This window comes from Bos mutus, chromosome 4 (assembly GCF_027580195.1).
Source record: "Bos mutus isolate GX-2022 chromosome 4, NWIPB_WYAK_1.1, whole genome shotgun sequence".
Taxonomy (NCBI): Eukaryota; Metazoa; Chordata; class Mammalia; order Artiodactyla; family Bovidae; genus Bos; species Bos mutus.
Window position 1 is genome coordinate 78,147,994 of NC_091620.1, and position 26,092 is coordinate 78,174,085.

A 26,092-nucleotide genomic window follows, 5' to 3' on the forward strand; every position below is an offset into this window, starting at 1 on the left:
ATTCTTGGAAGTCAGCCTTAAATTGAAGGATAACCAGATACTTAAGTGTGAAGGTACTATAGTTTTTTCTGTTTTGGGGGAAAAAAAAAGTGAATAATCTCTTGTAGCAACTGTGCATCAGTGTGAACTCAGTCTCATTAACTTAGATACGTCAACATTGAATTATTTAATACCTCTTTTGGTAAGTTTATTTGGCTTTACTGGGTTGTTAGTTGTAGCATGTGGGATCTAGCTCCCTGACTAGGGATCAAACGCAAGCCCCCTGCTTTAGGAGCCAAGGAATCTTAGCCACTGGACTGACCACCAGGGATTGTCCCGAATTTGCTAATATCTTAGTGAAAAATTACTCTTTTTTTCTTTACTAGCTTTTATTTTCTTGATTTTTACTGAGGTTGAGAATCTTTCTTTTTGTATCTCTTCTTAGTATTGAACCTAGTATTTGGACTCATCTTAGTAGTCTTTACTCAGTTCTGTTTAATACCTTGTCCTTTTTCACATTGAGTCTCTTAGAATATTAGGGATGTTACTTCTTTATGCTTTGCAAATAGTTTTATCCAGGAGATTTCTTTTATTGTTTTAAAACAGTATTTTTCTTACGTTAGAAGTCCTTGTTTTCTTCAGTCAATTCTGACTTCTGAGTTTTGTACCTTTAGATGTTCTTCATCTTAAAATTATTTTTAAAAACATATCTTTTTCTAGAATAACATGTCCGTTTACCTGGAAACGTTATTTGTGTCTCCTGCTAGGTGGAATCTAAGTATGTTTTATAATTTGATCATTTCTTGCCTTACAAACCATGTTTAAGTACTCCATTCCTGAGTGACTTGAAAATGCTACCCTTAGCATTATACTGAGTGTTTTTAGACTCCAGTTTTTTTTCTTACCGATGTATTCTTTTTTCCCCAGCTCAGCCACTTATTTTCATCATAAGATGGAAATAATAATAACATCTACCTTTTAGGGTTGTAAGGAATAATGACAAGACTTTACCACATGCCTTGCTCGTAAGAGATTTCAATACGTGTTTATTGCTGCTACTGTCATTTATAATGACTATACTACTATTATAATTTTTGTCAGAGTAACATTTAGTTTCTCTTGATTTATAGAACATTGGTATCTGCTAGGGTGAGTGCATCCATTCCACTATTTTTTAACCAAAATATCAAGGCTACTATCCATTTCTCTTCCCTATGAACTCAGGAATCATTGTAATTCCCCACATCCCTATTGAAACGAAACAAACGAAAAAGCCTATCAGTATCTTAACTGGAATTATATTTTAATATGTCGGGTAACTGAGTGAGTGAGAACTGATGACAAAATGTATTTTAAATTTTAAGAGATGGTGACTCATTTGCTGTGGTTTGCTTCATATTTGGCAGCTAGTGAATTTGCAAAGCAGATTACATATTAGTTATTTAAAATGAGAGGAAGCAAAATTGTTTTCAAGGCTGGCATAGAGCAATCAAATTTTGTGCCTAATATACTTTCAGAACTCTCATAATGAGTGTAGTTAATCTGTGGGTGACAATACTGATAAATTAGATTATTTTGTTTTTAATAATGTGCAGTTAAGGAAGCCTTGAATAAGGGCCTGTAAACATGTCTTAGGCACTGCACACAAGCATGTACACAGGTGAGCACAGAGGTAGGGGAAGTAATTAGACAGACTTGCAGCAATTGACATAGTAATTTATATGTTAACTCTTATAGTTAATAAAAATGTATTATGTCATTTAATTAATTTCCAATAGTATTAGTATTAAAAGATTAGAAACAAAAGAAGATAAAACACAGGGTGATCTTTCATCCAAGAAAGCTTGAGAAGTACTTCCTTAGAGTAAGCTGGGCTGTAAGGAACAGAAAACCTTGCCTTGAATGGACTTAAGCTCCCTTTCTCCCCCAAACCTCAGTTTGCTCCTGCGCTGCTGGTGCTGCTGCTAAGTTGCTTCAGTCGTGTCCAACTCTGTGCAACCCCATAGACAGCAGCCCGCCAGGCTTCTCTGTCCCTGGGGTTTTCCAACAAGAATACTGGAGTGGGCTCCTGCACTATGGCCACTTTCCTCTTCCTCTGATTTTTAAATTTATTTCATTAGTTAGTTAAATTATATCTGTCTGCCAAATTTGCCAGATTGCTTCTGAGAAAGGCTGTATCAATGTACTTTCCTAGCAGTAGTGCTGTTTCTTAGCAGTCTCAGTAGCCAAAATCTTGCAATCTTAAATTTTAAAAATATTGGCTAATTTAAGTCTTATTTCAATTTACATTTTCAATTTTTTAATACAACTATGCATTTTTCCATGTCTTCATTGACTCTCTTTCTCTACGTTTGTCACCTATTTTATCCTGTATTCATTTATTGATTAGAGTCTTGGTGTTTTAATTAATCTCTTTGCTTGTTTGTATATATATGTGCTTCCCAGGTGGCTCTTTGGTAAAGACTCTGCCCTTCCCAAGCAGAAGATGTAGGTTCAGACCCTGGGTCTGGAAGGTTCCATGGAGAAGGAAATGGCAACCTACTCCAGTATTCTTGCCTGGGAAATCCCATGAACAGAGGGGCCTGGTGGGCTACAGTCCATGGGGTCACAAAAGAATGGACACAACTTAGCCAGTAAACAACAACAAATGTACATATATAGTAACTCTTTGTGCCCTAATGCATACTTCTCTCACATTTGGCTTACTGCCTTTCATCTTAGGTTTTCATTAAAAAAAAGAATCCCCTATTATTTATTCCATTATGTTTAAATTTAGATAGTCTTCTCTCAACCAAAGATTTACTGAATATTTATGATATTTTAAGAGTTTTTTTAGGGAGTGAATTTCAGCATTGTTTCTATGCTAGATCCTCAAATCCCTCTGAAACTTTGCTGTATGCATGGAATAAGGATCTACACTATTTTTTTTTCCTCTTCAGATGGCTATCTAAATATTCACAAGTGTTTTTTAAGTAATTGCATTCTTTCCTGATTTATCTTGCCACCTTTACCATATAAGTTCAGATTTGGGGCTCCCCACCCCCATTGATCTTAATACCAGATGTTCTACATATTGTAGACTTTTAATATCTGATAATTTCAGCCCTCTGTCCCCAGTATTCTTTTTCAAAATGTTTCTAGTTATTTCTACTTGTTATTTTCCCAGATCAGTATTTGAATTATTTATAGTAGTAGTCTGGTTTATATTTGAGAACTAAGATGAAGAAGTTACATTGTTTTTGATTCTGAGAAATAATGATTTATATATGTGAAAAGTGATACTTACCTTAATTTGAAATATATTATGTCCCTCCAGCACAGTATGTTTCTGCTTTACTCAATTCATGTATCATTCATTACATATTTAACTGTCTTTTGACAATAGGTTCTATTGTCCATACAAAGAACACTTAAATATTTTTTTATTGATTTGATATTTTAAAACATACATTTATAAGATTAATAAACACATGTTATATTTGTGTAATATATTGTAATTTCTTTTTTTGACATAATGAAGCTCACGCTTACTGCAATTTAGTCAAGTTTTGCCATCTGCAATTTAAAATTAGATTATTTTATTTTTAGCACACCCCCATTTCCTTGTCTCAGTCACTTTTACTTTAGTTATAGTTCTGTTTTTAGAGGGAAAAAAAAGTTTTATGTTTATTTTTTAATCAAAGCAATTCTTTAATGTCTCGGATTAGCACCAGGAGCTGTGGAGAGGTGACTTCACTAATGTTCTCAGTATTTCCTATTGAGTACACTAACTTTGATAAAAGCTGTATAGTCGTTTAAATTTATAGGAGTGATTGTATGCTATAGAAATGTGGTAGATTAAATACAGGAGCATTTCTCATTGTATATGGTGTTCAGTATTGTCAACTAATATTATTAATGAAAATAATTATTCAAAACCATTGAAACAAAGGATTTCTATGTGTATATCCATCATGACATCAATATATTGATACTTTCCCTGCAGCCAAAAATTTGAAGGTGTCACAATTTTTTAACACTCCTTGAGCGTATTATTTAGCCTCTATTAATGTAAAGGACTTTCTGATGATTTCTGTTTAAACTCTTCATCTGATTCATAAATTCTGTCTGCTAGATCACGATAAATAATCATGTAGCCTTTGCTTAAAATTGAAGTCTCTCACTCTCCCTCCATTTTTTGTTTTTTAGGCAGCTTTGGTTGTTAAAAAGTGTTTTTATTGAATTGAAATCTGCTCTCTTTTACCCTAAGAATTCTTTTTCTGCTCTGTGTCTAAGCACAAAGTCTACTCCTTCTTCCCTTTAATGAACCTTGATATATCAGAAATCAGAAGACAGCCGTATATATTGTCACTGAGTAATAGGTGCTCACTCATCGTCAGTGTGGGAAAAGAGGCTATTATGTGTCTCTTGACATGATAGCAGATAGCATTTCTTATGTCTTCTGAGTTCCCCAAACACCCAGTTTGTATGAACTAGAACTTCCATTCTTCAAACCATCTTATTTTCATTTAGTTCTTAGTCATTTAAAAACATACTAACTTGGCTACATTCACAGATTTTTTTCTTGATACTTGGAAGTAATTGCCTGATAAGTACATTTCTTCTTAACGTCACAAACAAGAGTCCTTATCAGCTGTTTCACTTCCCTGTAGCCCTTTAGTAATACCTGTCAGTTTTCTACACTGCATCACACTGTTTTGGTGCACTTGAGTTTTTCTTTCTTAAATGTTCTTAGTCATCGTAGTGTCACTACCTTAGTCGTGTCCGACTCTTTGCAACACCGTGGACTGTAGCCCACCAGGCTCCTCTGTCCATGGAATTCTCCAGGCAAGAATGCTGGAGTGGGTTGCCAAGGCTTTCTCCAGGGGATCTTCCCTACCTGGGGCTTGAACCTGGTCTCCTGCATTGCAGGCAGATTCTTTACCATCTGAGCTACAGGGAAGCCCTAAATGTTCTTAAATAACATTTTACATGAATCTTGAAAAGACTACAGTTGATGATAAGATAGGACTCTTGTCATCATTCTGCAATTTTCAAATGTGTCTTAGGCAGTGGCTACTTAGTAACTGTTGACTAATATGTGTGATTGGGTGAGGTGACTAATTACCTGTGGAACTCCAAATAAATTTCACAATCTTTCTGTGCATCAGATTCTTCTTATATAAAACCTAAAGTTAGGTAGAATAATTTTAAAAGTACCTTCCAGCTTATATTTATTCCTTAAAGCTCATTTATAGACATCTGAATATCCTGCTAATGACGTGGGAGTATTCCAATGTATTTATTAAGGAAAAGAGACTTAACACTTTTGTGAAGAAGAGACATTTTTGAATGCTACAGAGAGAATACAGTTTATAAATAGAGTTTCCACAGTTTCCCAAGTCTTTTCTTCAGGCTTCTTGCCTGCTAAGTTTGAAGAGAATGTGATCTTATGACCCATACCATTGGGCATTAGTCTTTTCTATAAAAAAATTTTATGGAAATTGAATAAATACATCATAATGAAATCTCACTTGTAAGTGAAAAGCACTTTTCTAAAATGGATAGAGAAAAGTATGTTTGGTACTTAGTTAAAAATAAAAGTATGTTTGATGATACTTAGTTAAAAGTAAAAATGACCAAGTTTAGAATTTCTTATATGTAAGTCATTATTTGGAAAACTGAGTAACTGTTTACTGGAATAAGGCAAATGGTGCTAAGAACGACTTGAAATCATGTTTTGTTGGAGTTTATTATGGATCTTGTACACGTGTTACTTGCTTGCATGCATTTCTCTTGTGATTTACTAAAAAGGGAAACATAAGCTTGAATAATATGTTCCCATGCTGAGTGACTTAATTATTTCTCATGATGGGTTCCATCTGAAAAGAAAATGTTTCACAAATTGGCAGTAGAATGAATTTATGTTGTCAGCTGGTACCCGCTGCTAGCCTGTGTCACCAAATGCTTCCCTTCTGTACACCGTATCCTGAAATGTGCCATCACTTTGTAAAGAGCTACTACACCAGGCTGGAAAGATGCCCCTAGAGAAAAGTTAGGAACGGTCTACCCAGTTAACATAAGCTGCAAATCCCAGCCCAAGAATCTGTGTGACGATGGTATCCTCACATCTCCCTTATTTTGTATTAACCATGTTATTACCCGAAGACTAGAGTTGTGTGGTAGAGCGCTGTTGCTACTACCTGTATGTGGCTATTGAATATGTGAAATGTGCCTGATCCGAATTGGGATGTGCTGTCTGTATAAAAGAAATACCAAGTTTCAAAGAGTAAATATCTAAGTTTATATTGGTTAAATGTTGAAATATATTTTATATACAGGTGATAGAAAATATTATGGAAATGAATTTTACTTTTTTTTGATTACACTTTTTAAAATGTGCTGTTAGAAAATTTAGAATTCCGTCAGTGGCTTAAATCTCTTGGACAATACTGTCTTAGTGGGTTTTATTACCTATAGATCAGAATAACTGTAACTGTTGTAGACGCTGGGCTTCCCAGGTGGCACTAGGGGTAGAGAACCCGCCTGTCAATGTAGAACAGATAAGAGATGGGGGTTTGATCCTTGGGTTGGGCAGATCCCCTGGAGGAGGGCATGGCCACCCACTCCAGTATTCTTGCCTGGAGAATCTCATGGACAGAGGAGCCTTGTGGGCCACAGTCCATGGTGTCGCAGAATTGGACATGACTGAAGTGACTTAGAACACATGCATTGTAGGCTCAACACTTAAGCAGAATTTAATTTTATGTGCAGTATTCCTCCTTTTAAAAACTTTTGCATGCTATCTTTTATATGCATCCTGAGTTATTTCTACTTCAGAGCTGTGTTTGTTTCCTATGCTTGGATTAGCAAACACCTATTCCCACTTCTGGACCCACTGATGTTAATGGATACACACTTTAAGGTATTCTGAAACCTCAGACTATTCTGTGGAACTATTCTTGCTTTATTCCACATTGACTTCTTCCTTATTTGAGTTTATTATGCCTCTACAAAGTATATCACAGAGCTGACAATTCAATTCTGAAAATAACTGCTAATGGTGTCAATGTGTTTTTTTAGATTAGAAAACATTTTGGTGATGGGAGGCAAAGAATACAATCTTCTGTTTGGTCACAAGTGATCATCTTCCATGCACAGCTGACTGTCAGTGGGTAGTTGGTTAATATATTCCCTCATGAGCTGTCTCGTCATTGTTTCAGCTTTCTGGTGCCTTGATAGCTGTTACTAATATCACCAAACATGGACACATGACTTAAGATTGTGCTTTTTTGATTAAGCCAATTTTTAAAGTGGTATTTTAGGGAAATCCAAGTTATGACACCAGTAGACAGCATAAAGGAAACTCACGATTGTACCTTTTGTAATCAACAATGTATTTTATCTGTAGTGTCTTTTTACTTTTTAAATAAAAATGGCCTTTGAATGTTCAGGATGATGCCCGCCAACTCTTTGTGCTTGCTGGCGCTGCAGAGGAAGGTTTTATGACTGCAGAACTTGCTGGAGTTATAAAGAGACTGTGGAAAGACAGTGGTGTACAAGCCTGCTTCAACAGATCCCGGGAGTACCAGCTTAATGATTCTGCAGCATAGTAAGTAATCATAACTTCATGATCATGAATAGTTACTTGCAAGTCAAATATACCTCCAAGTCAGTTTTAATGCAGAATTGGCTGACACATTCTTGTACAACTCAAGGTATTCAGGATGACAGTATTTGAATACTTTTTCTGTCTGTGTGTGTGTGTGTTTGCAGGTAGCAAGGCTCATATTCCTTTTGTGTTCAAAAATTGTCTCAGGGGACTCATGCTTATGCAACTCTAATCATGCAGCATGGAACTGTTTCCAGTATACTTCCAAGAAAGTATTTGGGATTTCCCAAAGCTTACTGTTAACTTGGGTGGACCTCTAGTTTGGACCAGCCAAAGGGGAGGGTAACTAATGTGAGTGCTCCTCATTTACTAACGTGCCTGAGAAGTCACTTGTCCAGTGACAGGCACCTTGAGTCACAGGCACCCTGTTTGAAGGGGTGTACGATGATAACATCAAGATATTCTTACTGATGAAAATAAAGGATTTATAAACTTGACAGTTGTCAAGTATATATGCTGTGTTGCATTAGACATTGTTTATATTAATAGATATCGAACTGCAGTTTTTAGAAGAATAATTTGTCCCAGTTTTCTAGGTGGTGGCCTCAGAAAGTCTATAAAGTAAGTTTTGATAAAACCTAGTCAGGGAGTTTTCTGTTTGGTAATCTGCATAGGGAAAAAAATATCAAGAATTTATTTCCATTATTTGGCACACATACTCAGCAATGTCAGAGATGATACTCTGAGTAGAAACAAGTGCCTTAGGCTTATTTTATTTTCCAAAGTTAGTTTTCTTGACAGAGCTCTTGGCTCTCAGGGATACAAGTGAGGATTAAATAGAAACTGCCAAGTATTAGAAGGTCTAGGTAAACACGTATACTTTGCCACAGTGAAAAACAAATGGGTGTGGCTGCTGAGAACCTAATTATAGAATTGTCATGTGTTGCACGTCAGTGTACTCGGCATTACGTTAATGATTTAGTGTGAATGAAGAAGTAATACAAGATATTGTATAACCTGTCATAATTTTTATAGCGCTATATTTTTTAACATATATTTTTAGTGTTTTACAAGTATATAAGCCATATGTATTATTACAAGGGTATAACATCTTATTGACATGTAGCTTCATCTTTCCATCTGGTGTCCTTACTTTTTACAAGGAGATATTCTTTGACTCAGTGGGTAGGCCTTTGTCTTCGTGTTGTGTACTCATGATCTGAGAGTTCGTTGTTTTTTTTTTTCCCTAGCACTTACAGATTTACATGTATTTTGAGGTAATATTATTTATACTTAACATTGAGGACTATTTGATTTTCTTTTTTAAATCTCTGCCACTAAACTGTAAACTCAGTAAGGTCTGTTTTTGCCCACTATTCTATCTCCATTACCTGATACATGGTCATCACACAATATGCCCTTATATTAATAAACCAAACTCCAGAAGCTAGAGGAAAAAATTAGAAAAAATTTTTCTTATTGCAAAATACAACTCTTGGTCCACAATACTTGCTTTGGCACCACCAGAACCTGCAGAAAGATCAAAGCGGAAATTACTTATGGTGAGTAAGTTGCTCTGAGCTGAGCCCAGCAAGAGGAGCTATTTGAATAATTAAGGGGTGCTTGTCAGGGACAGTAGATTAAAGTTCATTTCCCCGTATCCTCCTGGATGGACGTCCCACTTCCCACCAAGTATATTTGCCCAGACCCCTTGTCCTGTGCACAGTACTTGGAGTCACTTTGGCTCTCTGTTATTTCATTACTAATAGTTCTGATCTTAAGATGGCAAAAATGGAGCCACTTTGAAGAATGAAGGAAGTCATGAAACTCATTTTTCTCCTTGGTAGTTACAAGGCATCTTGATTTCTGAATTCTTGACTGGAGATAGAGGGTGCTGCCAAGCTGCCCAGTAAGACCATCTAACCATCAATCTATGAAAAATTTGTGATCTTTTAAAACAACCGGAGTTTTTCACAGTGCCCATTTTTCTTTTTTGTCTTGTCGAAATATAAATGTGCATTATTTTTACAGGCTAATAGAACTATAGCAGTTTTATGCTATAAATGTTAATATGAGTAATCAGAACACATCTTAAATAAGAACAGCTCATTATTTCAAAGCGACAGTTAGTAAACTCTTGTCATGGCCTGTTTTAAGTCAGATTTTATTATAGTAAATTGAGCTTTAATATATGTGGAACTAAAAACATAAAATAGTAGGAGATTATCAACAATACAGGAATACATTATTTTAAAATACAGATAAACTATCATCTCTGTGTATTCTAGTATCAACATCACATACATATACTTGTCTATAACATTTTGATTACTAATTCAGCGAATGGCTTTCCAATTCCATCTCCACAAATCATATACTTACTGAGCTCCCTTTGTGGGTAAGACCCCATTCTAAATGGCTAAAGAACACTTTGAGAGGACACATCAATTAAAGTTGCAAAAGTTGGTGCTTCTGTAATGAACCCCAATGTATTTGCTAAATTATCTTGAACTGTGTCACTCTAGTATTAGAAAACACTGCAGTCATGCTCCCCACATTCAGGCGACCTTAGAATTTATGCATAGCCTACTAGTGGACTTATGTTCTAAGATACAAGATGTGACTGTTCCTACCTCCTTACTGTGCTTTTTCTGATGTGAATAACATTCGCTTCATCCATACACCTTTCAGATTTCTGTTACACTCCTCACCTCACTCTCCAGTAAGCCCTCCTCTTAACGACTCAGGTTCACCTTAATCCTTCTGTACCTGCACTATATGTAACAGTATTGATTCTACTGCACAATTAGACACAAAAGAATTGCATAGTATGATACCACTACATTTTTATAACACAACATATTTTGCATTATTGGCAGAGAGAGTTGAATGAGTGGCTGAAACCAGAAATAAAATATGAATGTTGATTCATAGAGCCAGTAAAATGTAGAGTACAGGAGCATGTGTAGTGATTTTCTGTGTATAACTTAAGGCGAGTTGAAAAGGAACAATACTGAATTCAGCCTTTGGCCAGCCAAAAGGAAGGCTTTCTACAATAACTCCTCAACAAAAAAGAAATGTCTAGAAAATAAACACAGTGGTACATCAAAAAAATGTAATAAAGAGTTTTTAGAGACAAATTCGTGGCTTGCAGTGAGTTTGGGTGCTTATGGAATTTTGTGGCTGGAGAAGTATAAACATTTTCATTTCAGAGAGTTGTGTAAGATTCAGATTTAAATTGGTCAAATTACATCATTACACAGAAATGTAAAAACTTGCAGTAATCTGTAGTACTTCATGCATCAAAATGTTTTGCTCTTTGATTTAGATGATCTTTATTGATAATGTTAACTATTAGCATATTGTTTATTTTTCAGCTATTTGAATGATTTGGACAGAATTGCACAACCAAATTATATTCCAACTCAACAAGATGTTCTCAGAACTCGAGTGAAAACCACAGGAATTGTTGAGACCCATTTTACTTTCAAAGATCTTCATTTTAAGTGAGTAGCTTCAAGGCAGATAATATATGAATTCAGATATATAATACAAAATAAAATGTTTAAGGGAAAAGGTATAAAAAAGTTTAAAATTTTTTAGAGTTGGAAATTACAGAAAATGTTTTTCAGATCCAAAGGGGGATATTTTTATTTAAGAAAAAGTAACCATTCAGATTTCTTTTGCCTGTATTTTTCACAGTGGCTTAAATAAAAATAGATTTTGGTTTTTATTTTTAAATAGAAACTACTGCTCTAATAATGTATATTTTGGAAAAGTGTTGCCATCTATTTCTAGGTTTTACTGATAGAATATATGCTGATTTATGGAAATGTTTTTAAAAGCTACCTTTTTAAAATTTTTCACCAAGATTTTTACACACACTTACATTTCTACTATTTCATGATTAAAAATGTTCATTTAACTTACAGTGTACTATAACTTATTGAAGTCTGAACAGAGAAGCATTGATTGGTAGCCTATAGAATGAAAGGGATCCTGAAGTTCATTTTGTCTTGTTTGCTCATTTTATAATGAACCAATTTCAGGGAACTTCAGTTAAACATTGAAAATTGTTACTTATTGAAAAGAGAAAAAATGTGAGAAAAACTGCTGAATTTTGCTCCAGTTAATTCCAGTGCTCTGAAACAGTATGATAACAAATCAGAATTTCTGAAACTATCTTAAAAAGAGGTTTCTAGTCAGAGATTAAAAACAAATATTTGTCAGCTCACCTCAAAGAAGCTCAGTATTACACATTGTGGGGAGCACAGCTAGATATGCACCTATACCCCTGAGTCTCTCCATAAGTATTTTAAATATAATACATCTGTTACTAGCATTCATCACTACATTATCCCACATTCAGGGATTCATGTAATTGAGTTTTCCAAGAAATTAAAATTTAATTTCAGTTTTCCATGGCAGCTTCCCTCTCAGAAACAAACACTGCCTTGCTTTCTTAAACAGAGATACAGATCATAATGAGTTTATCTGAGCATGTAACTTTTGGTACTATAATATGGTACTGTTTTGTATTTGCTTGTAAGTTTTTCCTCCTCTCCCTGCTGGTATTATCTTTTATGTACTGAAATCATTTGCCTTCCTTTAGTTTGCTTACTCTTCTGTAGAATATTACATAACCAAACTCAGGAATATTAAAATAGCATTATTTTAAATCATCTGATTTGCCTTACTTGATTACTACTGCTGGATTTATTTAAAAATTATGAAATGATTTTAAATATAAAGAAATTCAGTGCTTGACTTGTAAGGTTTATTGCGTTTTTTTTTTTAAATCCTAGTTCACCTTAAATTCTGATTTAAAAAAAAATTTTTTTAACCTTGCTTTACGATCATATTTGGTAGCAATCTTAAATTATGTTCAGATCATCACTTTATTCTAACCATGAAATTTGAGGAAAAAGTACATGGGGCTTAGGTTACCAAATAAGGATTCTGGACTTGCCCTTGCTAGGTAAAGGCAAACGTGTTTAAGATTCTTAGTAGATTGTTCCAATCTTGCCCAGTGTCAGAGGTTTATACATAAAATGGGTTATTATCTGTGAAAGGAAAACATAGAGGCCTCAGCTCTGTAAATGATGGGAAATGGCAAAGGTAAATATTACGCCAGTTGTTTGGTGCTTCAGGCAATCTGTGTCAAATTCAGTCACGTTCTTGGGTCGATGCACTATAAACATTTACTTCCAGACCATACTCATCACTGCCAGCCTAGATTTCCCGAAGTTGTCATTTCAGCATCAGGTAGGTTGTCTGTTATCATGATCCTTCCAGGAAGTCCACTTTCCTTGCTCTGTTTAGTCTTCTTGGGTGATGTAAAGTTTCACAGGATGTTTTTAGTTACTGTTTTCACTTGCTGACTTAAACATAGGTCTGTCAGGAACCTCAAATAAACTTTGTCTTATTTTGGATTTGAATTGTTAAATTACTATCATTGCTAACATATGGTTCCAAGTATGCTTTTTATATATTTGAGAGTCTCAGAAAGATGAAGACAAAAATGTGCTTAGAACAATTCTACTGGAAACTCCTGAGTGTGTTTTATTATTTTGTGTGTTGTGTGGTATAAATTCATTGTCCAGGTTTTTAACTGCTGATAAAAAATTTTAGTTTCACTTGTTTTGTGGTATGGGAATTACCAAATTTAGAATGAGGCAACAAAGCATTATAATTTAGGAATGTATACTATCACCTCTGTGACCAGGCATTTATGGACAGTGTCTATGAGGATTATTTTGCTTTAAAGAATCAACAGTCTTATTGGTATTTTGTTATATTTTTGTTGAAAATCGAATTTTCCAATAGAAGGGATACTTTATGATTGTAATGTTTCTGTTCCTTTTCTTTAGTAATGTAAATGTGCAGTTGGTTTTGGGGTGGAAAGTCATTTATGGGGTAGTATTCATGTATAGTCAATTAGCATTGCCCCAGTCTTGGTCACAGTGATAGCAGGTAACAGTCTTGAGAGTAAGTCAGCACAGTTCAGGATCTTCAGTACATTCCCTTCCCTGCCTCCCCCCTGCTCCTCTAAAGAAAGAAATCTAAGAAAGCTCAATTGCACTCCCTGTTTAATACTAGTCAACAGTCTCTTCATATGAAGGAGAACATATTATAATCATTTTTTGTTTGGGGTTAAATAGAAATTCAGAATTTGAAGATAATTTTAATATACATGTGAAACAATGAATAATGCTCTGTGTACAGTCTGATCCTTCGTTGTATTGGTTCTTAGTCATTTTTGCTCGAGTTAGGCCAGTGATTCTCAAAGTCTAGTCTGCAAATCAGCACCATCAACATCACACATAACGTTTGAGAAGCACTGGCTTAAAGGTTCTTTGTTTATGCTAGGCTTCACTGGTGGCTCAGATGGTAAAGAATCCACCTGCAATGCAGGGAATCCAGGTTTGATCCCTGGGTTGGGAAGATCCTCCGAGGAACGGAATGTCTACCCACTTCAGTATTCTTGCCTGGAGAATCCCATGGACAGAGAAGCCTGACAGGCTATAGTCCATAGAGTCACTTATGATCAATAATGAATGACCCTCATTCATTCATAAGTTAAATTGAAGAGATTGTTTCTGTATTCATACTACTTATCAACTTAAAGCTCTTTTATATTTAACATTCCCAGAACATAACTGGAAGGCCTGTATCTTTAACATGGTAAAATTAGTCTATTATTGATCCATTTTGAGTTTAATTTTGTATATGATATTAGAGAATGCTCTAATTTCACTCTTTTTACATGTAGCTGTCCAGTTTTCCCAGCACCACTTTCTCCATTGTATTTTCTTGCCTCCCTTGTCTTAGATTAACTGACTGTAGGTGTGTGTTTATTGCTGGGCTTTCTGACCTAGTCCCTTGATCTGCATTTCTGTTCTTATCCCAGTATCATGCTATCATGGTATTTTGATTACTGAAGCTTTGTAGTATCGTCTGAAGTCAGGGAGTCTGACTCCTCCAGCCTCATTTTTATTTCTCAAGATTACTTTGGCTATTTGGGGTCTTTTGTGTTTCCAAATAAATTTTAGTTTTTTTAGCTCTAGTTCTGTGAAAAATAGCATTGGTAAAAACTAGTCTATTACTGCTTAAAAGTGTTTTAAAATACTCTGTAGACACAGTCCATTATTTCATTCAAGAAATACTTATGCAGTACATTTGTTTGTCCAGTGGAGGCCAAAACAAAGTCTTTGTCTTTACATCATTGTAGGGTTGGGGTACGAGAGGAAATGAAATACATATTTAGTATTGTGGGGGTGGTAACTGGTATGATGAGAAAAGCAAGATGGCATATACTAGCTAGCTCCCTAAAGCTTCTGTAACAAATTACCACAAATTTGGGGCATAAAACAACAGAAACTTATTCTCTGATAGCACTTGAAGTTAGAAATTAGTTTGTTAGCAGGATTATCCTCTTCCTGAAGGCTAAAAAAAAATCTAATTTTCATCAAAATCATTTTTAATATCTGTATTTCTAACCAACCGTATTTCAAGGTATTTTGGACTTTTTCTATCAAATTATTCAAAATTCTTCCAACCTTTCTCTACTACCCACATCCAAAGCCACATCCAGAGGAGTATTTAATTTACTGCATTACCCAAATCTGGGTACTAAACATGTGTCACTTAGGGTTCTCGGAGGAAACAACCTGTTCAGTTCTGCTCAACTGTTCGACTCTTTGCAACCCCATGAACCGCAGCATGCCAGGCCTCCCTGTCCATCACCAACTCCCAGAGTCCACCCGAAACCATGTCCATCAAGTCGATCATGCAAACCAACCATCTCATCGTCTGTCGTTCCCTTCTCCTCCCACCCTCAATCTTTCCCAGCATGAGGGTTTCTTCCAGTGAGTCAGCTCTTCCCATCAGGTGGCCAAAGGATTGGAGCTTTAGCTTCAACATCAGTCCTTCCAATGAACACCCAGGACTGGTCTCCTTTAGGATGGACTGTTTGGATCTCCTTGCAGTCCAAGGGACTCAAGAGTCTTCTCCAACACCACAGTTCAAAAGCATCAATTCTTAGTGGCACTCAGCTTTGTTTATAGTCCAACTCTCACATCCATACATGACTACTGGAAAAACCATAGCCTTGACTAGATGGACCTTTGTTGACAAAATAATGTCACTGCTTTTTAATATGTCATCTAGGTTAGTCATAACGTTCCTTCTAAGGAGTAAGTGTCTTTTAATTTCATGGCTGCAGTCACCATCTGCAGTGATTTTGGAGCCCAGAAAAATAAAGTCAGCCACTGTTTCCACTGTTTCCCCATCTATCTGCCATGAAGTGATGGGACCGAATGCCATGATCTTAGTTTTCTGAATGTTGAGCTTTAAGCCAACTTTTTCACTCTCCTTTTTCACTTTCATCAAGAGGCTCTTTAGTTCCTCTTCACTTTCTGCCATAAGGGTGGTGTCATCTGCATATCTGAGGTTATTGATATTTCTCCTGGCAATCTTGATTCCAGCTTGTGCTGCCTCCAGCCCAGCATTTCTCATGATGTACTCTGCATATAAGTTAAATAAGCAGAGTGACAATATACAGCCTTGACGTACTCCTTTTCCTATTTGGAACCAGTCTGTTGTTCCATGTCCAGTTCTAACTGTTGCTTCCTGACCTGCATACAGGTTTCTCAAGAGGCAGGTCAGGTGGTCTGGTATGCCTATCTCTTTCAGAATTTTCCTCAGTTTATTGTGATCCACACAGTCAAAGGCTTTAGCATAGTCAGTAAAGCTGGAAAGGATGTTTTCCTGGAACTCTCTTGCTTTTTCGATGATCCCGTGGATGTTGGCAATTGGGTCTCTGGTTCCTCTGCCTTTTCTAAAACCAGCTTGAACATCTGGAAGTTCATGGTTCATGTATTGCTGAAGCCTGGCTTGGACAATTTAAGCATTACTTTACTAGCATGTGAGATGAGTGCAATTGTGCGGTAGTTTGAGCATTCTTTGGCATTGCCTTTCTTTGGGATTGGAATGAAAACTGACCTTCTCCAGTCCTGTGGCCACTGCTGACTTTTCCATATTTGCTGGCATATTGAGTGCATCACTTTCACAGCGTCATCTTTCAGGGTAGAAATAGCTCAACTGGAATTCCATCACCTCCACCAGCTTTGTTTGTAGTGATACTTCCTAAGGCCCACTTGACTTCACCTTCCAGGATGTCTGGCTCTAGGTGAGTGATCACATCATTGTGATTATTTGGGTCATGAAGATCTTTTTTGTACAGTTCTTCTGTGTATTCTTGCCACCTCTTCTTAGTATCTTCTGCTTTTGTTAGGTCCCTACCATTTCTGTCCTTTATTGAGCCCATCTTTGCATGAAATGTTCTCTTGGTATCTCTAATTTTCTTGAAGACATCTCTAGTCTTTCCTATTCTGTTGTTTTCCTCTGTTTGTTTACATTGATGGCTGAGGAGGGCTTTCTTACCTCTCCTTGCTGTCAAGGACCTGGCTTACCTGACAGGGGTGTTGGTTTGCAGTGCAGGACAGCAGGCTCAGGTAGATACTCATTTTGCAGTATTGAGGCAGAATTTTTTTCTTCTGAGAAACTTCAGCTTTTGCCCTTAAGGCCTTTCAACTCAATAGATGAGGTCTGCCCACATTATCAAGGATAAAGTCCTTTAGTGAAAATCAACTGATTATAGATACTAACGATAACAATAAAATACCTTCACAGCAGCACCCAAATTAGTGCTTGATTAAGTGACTGCATATGATAGCCTAGCCAAATTGATAGATAAACCAACCATCAACAGAGGGAAAATGTGGGAGAGGGAGGGTTCAGTTGTTATTTTACATGGAGTGATATATGACCTATGATCAGAGAAGTTAGCTAAAATATATTATTTTTTTGGTAACGTAGTCTTCAAATTGTGTTCGTTGGCAGTTTAGCAGATGGGTAATCATTTTAATTTCTTTTATTTTGTTTGATCTTCATTACCAGCTGTCCTTTTTGCATCTTACCCATTTTAATTTAGTGTGTAGTAGAATCATTTTGTTATATAGCATACTTAAACTTAATGAACAATTTACTAGGTAGACTAATAGAATACCACTTAAATGATGATAAAACTAACTACTATTGTTACTTTTATATTGAGTACAAATCTGATGCACTTGGATTTGGTTTATAGGCCAATGCTACTCTACTGGGAAAATTCGTTTTGCCTGAGAATTAAATAGGGACTATTTTAATTAGTGCAGTATCTAGATAAATGGAGTCTTTTAAAATGTACCAGTTTGCATAGTGTTTCCATTATGTAAGCGGCTATTTCTAGATTGCATAACAATCTATGTGAATTTCAACTTTTGCTTAACTTATGCTCTTAGAGGAGAAAGCAGAAAGCATCATCATCTTTCTATTGTTTGTGTTACCACCTTGTACAGCAACTTAGAATGGTCTCCTATTGCATATCATGGAAAAACGTAGTTTTTTCACTCCTAGTATTCACACTATTCAGTAGGCCACCCATTTATCTCATCTGTCTTTTTTTCTGTACCTTGGTTTTATTTTTTGACTTAGGCAAGCTGTTTGCCCCTGTTTAAATATGACACTTTTCTTACCTCTAATGCTTTCTCCTTTACATTTAAGTCCTGCTATATTGCTTCAGAGAGAAACATTTTGTAGTTGGACGAGGGGACCGTGTTCTCTGCCTCTAATGTTCTGTGACTGGTGAATTGAATATATTCTATTCTCTCTGCATTCTCTAGATGTTCCCTGTGACTTCTCGGTTTACACATAGTTCAGCCCCTTCATTTGTGTGTTTTAATGTTCTTGTTCTAATGTGGTCTCATATGTTAATGAATTTGGGTATTTTTTTTTTAAGGTATTTTGGGTTTTTTGTGTTTTATTGTGAGAGACCGTCCCTTCTAGCAGACTTTTTCTCCCTTAAAGTCCTTTTCTCCTTACCTTCCATCCCACATTCTCCATGCGATTTGGAGCTTTTTTGTTGATTTTTTTTATAGAACTCCTTGGTGTGTCTGAGCATTCAGGGTGATGTCAAACTCATTTCTCCTCTTACAGAATGTTTGATGTGGGAGGACAGAGATCTGAGCGGAAGAAATGGATTCATTGCTTCGAAGGAGTGACCGCCATCATCTTCTGTGTGGCGCTGAGTGACTATGACCTGGTTCTAGCTGAAGATGAAGAAATGGCAAGTAGAGCCTCTTTTAAAGATTGAACATGGAATAGGAAGAGTTGGAGTTGTTGCCAAGAATTTTTCTAAGAAAAAGTCTTGAGAAATTCTTGCTAATGCCTGAATAATGTGAAAGTTCAGGCACTTTCTCTAACTTTTCTATTTAGTACATTTCCCTCTTAGTATGCAAAGAAGCATACTTTTTATGATGGATCCTCATAAAAAGGAGAAGACAAAGAGTTGAACCCTAGATGCTTAACTAGGCATTTCTGAGATCTGGTATCTACATACTGAATAAAAATAAAGTTAGCTCCATTATAGTCCAAGGCTTATATATCCTACTTCTGCCAGCTTAGTAATCCCTGAGCTATATTGTACTTCGCTGCTGTCATATAATTGTCACATGTGTTTCACTGTACCGTTAATCTAGGGGAAATATTTTTAAATAGAGCTATAAATGTCAGTTTCTTTTTTTTTAGGATAGGGTATATACAGTTACCATTCAGTAGGTGTAACATACAACATTCATTTCTGTCCTTCTGGCGCTCTATAATATATCAGTGCCCTTTTTGAAACCACAAATACCAGAAGGGCAGGAAACAGGAATTGGAGGTTTCCTTCCCTCATACACTATGATATAGGGTATTGGTCTAATTGTATTTCAGCTTTTTCAGTTTATTAATCTTTAAAAACCTCTACTTACCTTTTAATGGAAACTTCAGTTCACTCTGTAATGATGAGGTCTCCTCTGAGATGTCTGCTCTTGGCATTTATAGATCACAAGCTCCTGCAGTAGAGTGACACACCACGGGCACTCAGCAAGTGCTGGATGGACGCAGAAGGGTGATCAGTGATGCAGATATTCATCTCGCCTAAAATCATCACGTGTGCTTGTTCTTAAATGGCAGGTGTATTTTTCTGATAGGTTATGTATTTTTCAGCTGGCTAAGCTCTATTGTACTGCCACACTTTTTTCCCAGACACTCATTATTTTTTAAAAGTAATATTTCTCAGAATCTTTGCCCTTATGACACACTGGCTGTGTTTTCTATTACAGAACCGAATGCATGAAAGCATGAAGTTATTCGACAGCATATGTAACAACAAATGGTTTACAGATACATCTATTATACTTTTTCTGAACAAGAAGGATCTCTTTGAAGAAAAAATCAAGAAGAGCCCTCTCACTATATGCTATCCAGAATATGCAGGTATTTTACTTTCTCTGTCAACTCATACATTTTTAAGTGAAAGTTCCCCTAAGCCAAGATTTCAGTTGTTGATTTGAATCTCTTGGCTTAGTAGTTCTTAACCTGTAAAAGCAAAATTATTTAGCAAACTGCATTCAAGCCCAGCTTGCTTGGGCTAGCTCCTTGAGGTGTGGAGGATTAAAAATAACATTCATTTTATGGGAAAGCTGTTAGATAATTTTCTGTGGTGACCCCAAGTCTTTGTAAACGTAAGATCCTGATTTGTTCATGCAGTGAACAGATCTTAGCTATTGTGTGATGTACAATAAATAAGATGTGTCTCTGTTCACTGACTAATCTCTAAGACAGAGGTACTCCTAAGGAAGCAGATAAAACACCACCAGTGCAGCGTGTGACCACAGAGGAAAACGAACAGTAAGTAATTGTAAGGGGGAAAGATTAGAAAGGAGTCCTAGGTAGCTAACTGCTCAGGGGAATGGGGGAAGGGTTCACAAGAAACCCAGGCTTTGGTAATGAGACCTTAAAGCTACTTCAGTTTTACTGCTGTGGAAAACGGTCTGCTTTGAGAAAAGGAAAGCTGAGTTGCAGTCCTGGCTTTCCCATAATTTGCTCTTTGATCTTGAATGAGGCAGTTAATTTCCCTGTCTCAGTACTCCATCTGTGAAATCAAAAGTTAGGCAAAAACACTGCTTTAGTTCTTTGGAACACTTGCCTGGCTCCTACTGGAAGTGGGCACAAGGAACACAGATATCCCACCCTCGCCCCCCAGGTCCCCTCCGCAAAGAGTCGAACATGACGTAAAAATAACCCTTGCTCCATCCTAATTATTTTAAGAATTTTTTTCTTATAAACAAAATTTTAGTTTTGTATTGAGTAAATTATACAAATATTTACTTCCTTTCCATGGGCAGTGTTAAAACAACCGTGTGCTATGGATGCTTTTATATCCCACTAACACAGGTGAGAGCACTGGGAGGAATGAAGCAAGAGAGTCCCAGTCCAGACCCAAGTCCACTGCACCCGCTGCATCCAGAACATCAGCAGTCAGAATACATTTCATTATATTCGCACTGGAGGCAAAGCAGAGGCTTCTTCAATCAGTGTGACCCTACTGCTCTTTACTACAGCCCTTTTTGTAAATCACAGAGTTATCAGTTCAGTTCAGTTCAGTTGCTCAGTCGTGTCCGACTCTTTGCACCCATGGACTGCAGCATGCCAAGTCTCCCTATCCATCACCAACTCCCGGATTTTACTTAAACTTATGTCCATTGAGTCGGTGAAGGCATCCAACCACCATTAGGGTCTTTTCAAATGAGTCAGTTCTTTGCATCAGGTGGCCAAAGTATGGGAGCTTCAGCTTCAACAACAGTCCTTCCAAGGCATATTCAGGACTGATTTCCTTTAGGATGGACTGGTTGGATCTTCTTGCAGTTTAGGGGACTCTCAAAAGTCTTCTCCAACACCACAGTCCAAAAGCATCAATTCTTCAGCACTCAGCTTTCTTTAGAGTCCAACTTTCACATCCATACATGACCACTGAAAAAACCATAGCCTTGACTAGATGGACCTTTGTTGACAAAGTAATGTCCCTGCTTTTTAATATGCTGTCTAGGTTGGTCATAACTTTTCTTCCAAGGAGTAAGCATCTTTTAATTTCATGGCTGCAGTCACTATCTGCAGTGATTTTGAAGCCCCAAAAAATAAAGTCAGCCACTATTTCCCCATCTATTTCCCATGAAGTGATGGGACCAGATGCTATGATCTTAGTTTTCTGAATGTTGAGCTTTAAGCCAACTTTTTCACTCTCCTCTTTCACTTTCATCAAGAGGCTCTTTAGTTCCTCTTCACTTTCTGCCATAAGGGTGGTGTCATCTGCATATCTGAGGTTATTGATATTTCTCCCGGCAATCTTGATTCCAGCTTGTGTTTCTTCCAGCCCAGCGTTTCTCATGATGTACTCTGCATACAGGTTAAATAAGCAGGGTGACAATATACAGCCTTGACGTACTCCTTTTCCTATTTGGAACCAGTCTGTTGTTCCATGTCCAGTTCTAACTGTTGCTTCCTGACCTGCATACGGATTTCTCAAGAGGCAGGGTAGCCTTTCCCTTCTCCAGGGAATCTTCCCAACCCAGGGATCAAACCCCAGGATTCCCACCTTGCAGGTGGATTCTTTACCAGCTAAGCCACAAGAGAAGCCCACAGAGTTATACTTCAGTTCAAACTAATTTCACAGAATTAACTTGTTTTTAGTTTAATTTTTGAAAGTCTTAGTATCCTAAGTCACCTTACTCAGATATTTTTAGTGCTTTATTGGGGATAGAATTATTAATAGTTCTGATTCCAAGATTGAAGATATCTAGAATCAAGGCAATTCAGTTTTGCCTTTACTTTATCTTTAAGGTCATATTCATTTTCTATAATGAAATAAAGGCTTCCCTGCTGGCTCAGCAGTAAAGAATCTGCCTGCAAATCCAGGAGATGTGGGTTTGATCCCTGGGTTGGGAAGATCACCTGGAGAAGAAAGTGGCAAGCCACTCCAGTATTCTCACCTGGGAAATCCCATGGACAGAGGAGCCTGGCAGAATACAGTCCGTGGGGTTGGGAGAGTCAGACAGGACTATGGACTAAACAACAACATTGTAAAGTAGCCCTTTTGTGTTAATGTCAGAGGACCCAAGTAAAAAAGTAAGTGTCAGTCACTCAGCTGTGTCTCTTTTGTGATCCCATGGACTATAGCCCACCAGGCTTCTCTGTCCATGGGATTCTCCAGACAAGAATACTGGAGTGGAGAGCCAGTCCGTTCTCCAGGGGATCTTCCTGACCCAGAGGTTGAACCAGGTCTTCTGCATCACAAGCAGATTCTTTACTGTCTTAGCCACCAGGGAAAGTCCCAGAGAACCCAAATCACTCCTCAAATATTACATACCTGCAGAGATTTTAGAGCCACCAAGAGCATACTTGTTAGCTCTCTTTTTTTTTTTTTTTGCCAGGCCAGGTATACATTTTTTAAAGTTAGTAATAATCACTGATCTAAGATTCTTTTAGCAAAGAGTATTATAGAATTCTTGATTCACCTGATTCAGATTCTCTGATGCACCTTCAATTCTTAATTCCTGTTCTATACTGTTTGCTATAGAAGAAGACATGTAGCCTGCAAACTCCTCACTTGGTTTATCTCCTACCTCTCTCTGCTCCTGTCTTCTCTTCTTTTTATCTGTATGGTGGCATTTCACCAAATTGTCTGCAGTCTTATAATCTCCCAGCATTCTATTCTTTCATAGGCGTATTTATTCTCAGCATGATACATTCTGTTGTCAACTCTTATTTCTCTGTGGAGACTCAGGCTTGCATTTCCAACTGCTTGCTGAGCATATCTGTGTTTTTTAGCACCTGAGACTCAAATTGAACTCACGCTATTTTTTTTCTTTTCAAATCACCTTTATCTCCCTTTGAATTATATCACCAGCCTCCCATTCTCCAGTCTTGAGCCAGGCTATATCATCTGTAATAAACCTTTAGTCAAGACAGTTCTATTATGTTAGAAACTAATGTCATCTTCCACCACCCCTGCCCTCAGTCATTCTTTGCCAAAACTTAAAATCAGGTTTAATACAGTACTTACTAGTTCATTCATGTATCTTGTAGTTCTGGGGATTAAGTAATGTAACTAGGTACCTGGAATATATATAGCAGATTGAGGAATGCACACAGGGCAAGCTGTTTTCTCAAAACATATTTTTAATTTAGAGGTTGCATTAGCTTCTGTGAGTCAACAGGACGTTATTTATTCCTTTATATTTCAGTGTACCAACCTTATTATGATTTAATAAACTAAAACTTAATTTGTAGAGTATATGGCTCTCTGCTATTGATGAGATAAAATGTTAACTTATTTTGACAACCTGGAGAAAATTTCCTAGAAACAATCAACCAAGTTTGAATCATTAAGAAATAGAAAATCTGAATAGACTGATTAGTAAAGAGTTCAATCAAAAACCTTCCAGTCAACGAAAGTTCATAACCAGATGGCCTTACTGGTGAATTCTGCAAAACACTCTGAGAAACACTGCCAGTAATTCTTCTCTAACTCTTCCATCACTCGTTTTACCAGGCCAGCATTACCTGTTACCTAAACCAGGCAAATATGTCACAAGAAAATTCAGTTCAGTCACTCAGTCATGTGCGACTCTTCGTGACCCCATGGACCACAGCACACAAGGCCTCCCTGTCCATCACCAACTCCTGGAGTCTGCTCAGACTCACCTCCATTGAGTCAGTGATGCCATCCAACCATCTCATCCTCTGTCGTCCCCTTCTCCTCCTGCCTTCAATCTCTCCCAGCATCAGGGTCTTTTCCAGTGAGTCAGCTCTTCACATTGTTCTTTCCAATGAACACCCAGGACTGATCTCCTTTAGGATGGACTGGTTGGATCTCCTTGCAGTCCAAGGGACTCTCAAGAGTCTTATCCAACACCATAGTTCAACAGCATCAGTACTTCAGTGCTCAGCTTTCTTTACAATCCAACTCTCACATCCATACATGACTACTGGAAAAACCATAGCCTTGACTAGATGGGCCTTTGTTGACAAAGTAATGTCTCTGCTTTTTAACATGCTGTCTAGGTTGGTCATAATTTTCCTTCCAAGGAGTAAGCACTTTTAATTTCATGGCTGCAGTCACTATCTGCAGTGATTTTGGAGCCCAATAAAATAAAGTCAGCCACTGTTTCCACTGTTTCTCCCATCTCTTTGCCATGAAGTAACGGGACCAGATGCCATAATCTTTGTTTTCTGAATGTTGAGCTTTAAGCCCACTTTTTCACTCTCCTCTTTCACTTTCATCAAGAGGCTCTTTAGTTCCTCTTCACTTTCTGCCATAAGGATAGTGTCATCTGCATATATGAGGTTATTGATATTTCTCCCGGCAATCTTGATTCCAGCTTGTGCTTCTTCCAGCCCAGCGTTTCTCATGATGTACTCTGCATACAGGTTAAATAAGCAGGGTGACAATATACAGCCTTGACGTACTCCTTTTCCTATTTGGAACCAGTCTGTTGTTCCATGTGCAGTTTTAAGTGTTGCTTCCTGACCTGCATACAAATTTCTCAAGAGGCAGGTCAGGTGGTCTGGTATTCCACACCCGATTAGAAGAATACTGTTAGAACGGTCCATGCTACCTACAGTTGTCTAAAAGACTCAGTGTAATCCATATCAAAATTCTAATTGCAGTTTTCACAGAAAGAATAAATAATCCTAACAATTTTAAGTCATAAGAGAGTCCAAAAACTAAAGCAGTCTTTAAAAGGAACAACAAGGGTGGAAGCGCCGTGCTCCCTGGTTTCCAACAGCTAGAGCAATCAAAACGAGTGTGGTGTTGGCATAGAAACAGAACTGAGGAACAGAAGAGAGAGCCCAGAAGTAAACCATGCGCACATGATCAAGTAATTTATGACAGAGGACTCAAGAATACACAATGGGGAAAGAGCAGTCTCGTTAATAAATGTTAGGAAAACTGGACAGCCACATGCTAAAATAAAACTGGACTGCTGTCTCCACCATACACAAAAATAAACCCAAATAAAGATTTGAGTGTAAGAAATGAGAGAACTCCTAGAAGAAAACATAGGCACTAAGCTGGAAATCCGTCTTGACTGTAAATTTTTAGGTTTGACACCAAAAGCAAAAATAGACAAATGGGACTACATCAAACTAAAAAGCTTCTGCATGGTCAAGGATATCATCAACAAAATAAAACTGTAGCCAAAGGAATGGGAGAAAATATTTGCAAACTATTTATCTGCTTAGGGGTTAACATTCAAAATGTCCTTTATTGAGCCCATCTTTGCATGAAATAGTCCATTGGTATCTCTAGTTTTCTTGAAGAGATCTCTAGTCTTTCCCATTCTATTGTTTTCCTCTATTTCTTTGCACTGATCACTGAGGAGGGCTTTCTTATCTCTCCTTGCTGTTCTTTGGAACTCTGCATTCAAATGAGTATATTTTTCCTTTTCTCCTTTGCTTTTCAGTTCTCTTCTTTTCACAGCTGTTTGTAAGGCCTCCTCAGACAGCCATTTTGCTTTTTTGCATTTCTTTTTCTTGGGGGTGGTTTTGATCTCTGTCTCCTGTACAGTGTCACGAACCTCCGTCCATAGTTCA

At 37.1% G+C, this 26,092-nt stretch overlaps 1 protein-coding gene across 1 annotated transcript in view; it reads left to right on the forward strand.

The window, feature by feature from the left end:
* The window catches only part of GNAI1 (G protein subunit alpha i1), a 105,234-nt gene that overhangs the window by 73,991 nt on the left and 5,151 nt on the right, over nucleotides 1-26,092 (forward strand). Inside the window, exons 4-7 of the mRNA XM_005900849.3 lie at nucleotides 7,413-7,570; nucleotides 10,948-11,076; nucleotides 18,611-18,740; nucleotides 19,780-19,933. Coding sequence (XP_005900911.1) covers nucleotides 7,413-7,570; nucleotides 10,948-11,076; nucleotides 18,611-18,740; nucleotides 19,780-19,933 — 571 coding nt within the window. The remainder of the gene's footprint in view (nucleotides 1-7,412; nucleotides 7,571-10,947; nucleotides 11,077-18,610; nucleotides 18,741-19,779; nucleotides 19,934-26,092) is intronic.